Source organism: Clupea harengus, chromosome 14 (assembly GCF_900700415.2).
Source record: "Clupea harengus chromosome 14, Ch_v2.0.2, whole genome shotgun sequence".
Lineage (NCBI taxonomy): Eukaryota > Metazoa > Chordata > Actinopteri > Clupeiformes > Clupeidae > Clupea > Clupea harengus.
The window spans coordinates 2,735,965-2,740,964 of NC_045165.1; the positions used below are offsets into that span (position 1 = coordinate 2,735,965).

General features: G+C 51.1%; 1 protein-coding gene across 1 annotated transcript in view; it reads left to right on the top strand.

Annotated features, from left to right (window-relative positions):
* The first annotated feature begins 1,404 nt into the window (after window positions 1–1,404).
* si:ch211-57i17.5 (usherin) overlaps window positions 1,405–5,000 on the top strand; it is a 22,655-nt gene continuing 19,059 nt past the window's right edge. The window contains exons 1-5 of the mRNA XM_042709801.1: window positions 1,405–1,417; window positions 2,592–2,598; window positions 3,426–3,747; window positions 3,801–4,215; window positions 4,266–4,411. Coding sequence (XP_042565735.1) covers window positions 1,405–1,417; window positions 2,592–2,598; window positions 3,426–3,747; window positions 3,801–4,215; window positions 4,266–4,411 — 903 coding nt within the window. The remainder of the gene's footprint in view (window positions 1,418–2,591; window positions 2,599–3,425; window positions 3,748–3,800; window positions 4,216–4,265; window positions 4,412–5,000) is intronic.

The window sequence follows — 5,000 nt, forward strand, 5'->3', positions numbered from 1 at the left end:
CTGACAGGCCTCAAGCCCCACTACAAGTGCTGGGGCTGATGCAGTCTTATACTCTAACACACATTTACACCGTTTTACAGCCTTATGCAGTCTTACACACTCTTACACACCTTTACAGTCTTATGCAGTCTTACACACTCTTACACACCTTTACAGTCTTATGCAGTCTTACACACTCTTACACACCTTTACAGTCTTATGCAGTCTTACACACTCTTACACACCTTTACAGTCTTATGCAGTCTTACACACTCTTACACACCTTTACAGTCTTATGCAGTCTTACACACTCTTACACACCTTTACAGTCTTATGCAGTCTTACACACTCTTACACCCTTTTACAGCCTTATGCAGTCTTACACACTCTTACACACCTTGACAGTCTCATGCAGTCTTACACACTCTTACACACCTTTACAGTCTTATGCAGTCTTACACACTCTTACACACCTTTACAGTCTTATGCAGTCTTACACACTCTTACACACCTTTACAGTCTTATGCAGTCTTACACACTCTTACACACTCTTACACACCTTTACAGTCTTATGCAGTCTTACACACTCTTACACACTCTTACACACCTTTACAGTCTTATGCAGTCTTACACACTCTTACACACTCTTACACACCTTTACAGTCTTATGCAGTACTGAGTAGTCTCAGACAGTTGTTTACATTCTTAAACATTAATTCGCTATCAATCAGTGTTGCACTCAGTTTTACACTCTAATAGGGTCTTACAGAGTCTTAAATGCCTACATCTGCACTTAAATGAAAAAAAAACGCGTCTTAGCATGTCCCAACATATGGGATATTGAGATCCCATGATGGGTGTTTGTAGAATGTATGGCTTTGTTTACATTTAGTCGGGAGGATGAAACAAGCTGTGTTTGTAATATGCAAAATAACAGAACACATGTCCATCCCTGACCAAAGATGGACAGTTCACTTCACTTGGTCCCCGGGCGCTACAAGCTGCCCACTGCTCCTGGGGGGTCCTTGAGGAAGGACGGTCCAGGATGGGAAAAAGCAGAAAATAAATTCACCGCGACCTCAGGCCTACCTGCGTGTGTGTGTGTGTGTGTGTGTGTGTCCTGTGTCGCCACCATATATGCACGTGTGTGTTCCAGTGTGTCGTGTGTGCCATTAAAAACCTGACAAAGGTCTTAATTATTATATAACGGTGTCATATGTAAAGGCACACAGGTACGTGTGCTACAGCTCAGCTCATCTCATCTCATCTCATCTCATCTCATCTCATCTCATCCCTCTGTCCTTCCATCTCCTTCCACTGCATGTCATTGACCATCCTTAACTAGGAGAGAGAGAGCGAGAGGAGAATGGAGAGAGTGATAGAATGAGAGAGGGGTGGGGGGGGGGCACCCTTGGGGTTGTAGTCATGTCTCTGTATGGTGTGTGTGTGTGTGTGTGTGTGTGTGTGTGTGTGTGTGTGTGTGTGTGTGTGTGTGTGTGTGTGTGTGTGTGTGTGTGTGTCTGTGTGTGTGTGTGTGTGTGTGTGTGTGTGCGGAGACAAAGCCCAGTGAGAGATAGGGGCCCATTCAAATGCGACGTGATTAAAGGGGGCGCTGGCTGCATGCGTATGTTGAAGTGAAATACTGATAAGCCGTGGATAATAACACCCCTTCAGCTTTATCATCACGCCATCACTACCTCCCCCAGACGACCTTCTCTCCATTCCCCTCTCTTCTCTCTCTCTCTCTCTCTGTCTCGCTCTCTCTTTTCTATCTCTCTCTCTCTCTCTGTCTCGCTCTCTCTCTGTCCCTCTATCTCTCTTCCCCTCTCTCTTCCTTTCCATCTCTCCTTCTCTCTTTCATCCCTGCTCTCTCTCTCTCTCTCTCTCTTTCTCTCTCTCTCTTCCTCTCTCTATCTGTGTATCTCTCCCCCCTTGTCTCTCCTTGGTTCCAATGCCAGCGACCTGATCAGGGGAGAACACCTCACACACACACACACACACACACACACACACACACACACACACCTCTCCGGTAGTTGCCAGCGCTTGGCAGAGGGCCTGCAGTCACTTTGAGTGAGAGGAGAGGAGATGAAAGCGTCTCTTGTGGTCGGGCGTTTTTGTGTGTTTGATGAGGTCGGGGATTTTTCACTGTCACGGGGATACTCAGAGAGTGCCGGCCCTGCCAAGAGGCGGAGAGCGGCGCCACCATCGCCCCAGAATAACAGAAAGAGCCGGAAAACATCAAGCAAAAAGCAGCCCATTATAAGGTCAAGAGGCCAGGGAAGAGAGGGACGCACACCTGATTGAAATGGAGCCTGTTTTATGCTATAATGAGATAAATATTACTGTACTACTTAATGGGATTGATGCAGCAGCGTATAGTTGGACAGAGTGTTTTTTATGTATGTGGTGGGGGATTGTATAGTATATTAGTATATACAGTATAGGGTGTAGAGTATGTGTATAGTACAGTATATAGTGTGTGTGTGTGTGTGTGTTTGTGTAATAGTGTGTGTGTGTGTGTGTGTGTCTGTGTCTGTGTGTGTGTGTGTGTGTGTGTGTATGTATGTGTAATAGTGTGTGTGTAACGGTGTGTTTGTGTCCCTCTCCAGGTATGAGGTGCGTGTGGCGGCGTGTACTATGGATGTGTGTGTGTGTGTGTGTAATAGTGTGTGTGTGTGTGTGTGTCTCTCCCCAGATATGAGGTGCGTGTGGAGGCGTGTACCCCGGGTGTGTGTGTGTGTGTGTGTGTGTATGTGTAATAGTGTGTGTGTGTGTAACGGTGTGTGTGTGTCTCTCCCCAGGTATGAGGTGCGTGTGGAGGCGTGTACTCTGGGTGTGTGTGTGTGTGTGTGTGTGTGTAACAGTGTGTGTGTGTCCCTCCCCAGGTATGAGGTGCGTGTGGAGGCGTGTACTCTGGGTGTGTGTGTGTGTGTGTGTGTGTGTGTGTATAACAGTGTGTGTGTGTCCCTCCCCAGGTATGAGGTGCGTGTGGAGGCGTGTACCCTGGGTGTGTGTGTGTGTGTGTGTGTGTGTCCCTCCCCAGGTATGAGGTGCGTGTGGAGGCGTGTACCCTGGGTGTGTGTGTGTGTGTGTGTGTGTGTGTGTGTGTGTAACAGTGTGTGTGTGTCCCTCCCCAGGTACGAGGTGCGTGTGGAGGCGTGTACCCTGGGTGTGTGTGTGTGTGTGTAACGGTGTGTGTGTGTCCCTCCCCAGGTATGAGGTGCGTGTGGAGGCGTGTACCCTGGGTGTGTGTGTGTGTGTGTAACGGTGTGTGTGTGTCCCTCCCCAGGTATGAGGCGCGTGTGGAGGCGTGTACCCTGGGTGTGTGTGTGTGTGTGTAACAGTGTGTGTGTGTCCCTCCCCAGGTATGAGGTGCGTGTGGAGGCGTGTACCCTGGGTGTGTGTGTGTGTGTGTGTAACGGTGTGTGTGTGTCCCTCCCCAGGTATGAGGTGCGTGTGGAGGCGTGTACCCTGCTGGGCTGTGCTGCCAGTGACTGGGCCTCAGTGCTGACTCTGGAGTCGCCCCCTGCTGGTCAGCCTGCGCCGCTGCTGGAGCTGCAGCCGGATCCCGAGGGCATCCAGACGGTGTTCCTGCTGTCCTGGTCTCCCCCGGCAACGCCCAACGGCCGGCTGCTGCACTACGAGCTGCTGCGGAGGGAGGTCCTCCAGGGAGAGGCCGTCACCTCGGCCGTCAGGGTCTACCACAACGCCTCCGCCAGCTACCGCGACACCAACCTCACGCCCTACACCGCATACGAGTACCAGGTCTGCATCAACCTCACGCCAACATCACGCCCTACACCGCATACGAGTACCAGGTCTATACCGACACCAACCTCACGCCCGACACCAACCTCACGCCCGACACCGCATACGAGTACCAGGTCTGCATCAACCTCACGCCAACCTCACGCCCTACACCGCATACGAGTACCAGGTCTATACCGACGCCAACCTCACGCCAACCTCACACCCGACGCCAACCTCACGCCCTACACCGCATACGAGTACCAGGTCTGCATCAACCTCACGCCAACCTCACGCCCTACACCGCATACGAGTACCAGGTCTATACCGACACCAACCTCACGCCCGACACCAACCTCACGCCCTACACCGCATACGAGTACCAGGTCTATACCGACGCCAACCTCACGCCCTACAACGCATACGAGTACCAGGTCTATACCGACACCAACCTCACACCAACCTCACACCCTACACCGCATACGAGTACCAGGTCTATACCGACACCAACCTCACACCAACCTCACGCCCTACAGCAACCTCACGCCCTACACCGCACACGAGTACCAGGTCTGCACCAACCTCACACCAACCTCACGCCCTACACCGCATACGAGTACCAGGTCTATACCGACACCAACCTCACACCAACCTCACGCCCTACACCGCATACGAGTACCAGGTCTGCACCAACCTCACGCCAACCTCACACCCTACGCCGCATATGAGTACCAGGTCTATACCAACCTCACGCCAACCTCACGCCCTACATCAACCTCACGCCCTACACCGCACATACACAGAACATACATCAACACCTTATGAAATATATTAACACCTTATGGAAGGTCTGCTGTTTATTTGTGTTTTGGAGAATTGTTGCAGATATTTGAGGACACTTAATACTGACAAGGAATATGAGCCACATTCTGTTCTGCATTTAGGCCACTGCGTTCCCGGACATTGTATTTCACAGCCAACATTCCCCAGCGTTGACAGACACAGACGTCATCTTAGAGGACATGTTTGTTTCATCACCCTTCAGTAGTAGAGATCAGTTCCTCCTCAACATCACCACCTGGCAATACATTCAGCTCCCTCTCTCTCTCTTTCTCCCTCCCTCTTTCTCCCTCTCTCTCTCTCTCTCTCCCTCTCTCTCCCATCATTCAGCTCCCTCTCCCTCTCTCTCTCTCTCTCTCTCTCTCTCCCATCATTCAGCTCCCTCTCTCCCTCCCTCTCTCTCCCTCCCTCTCTCCCTCCCTCTCTCTCTC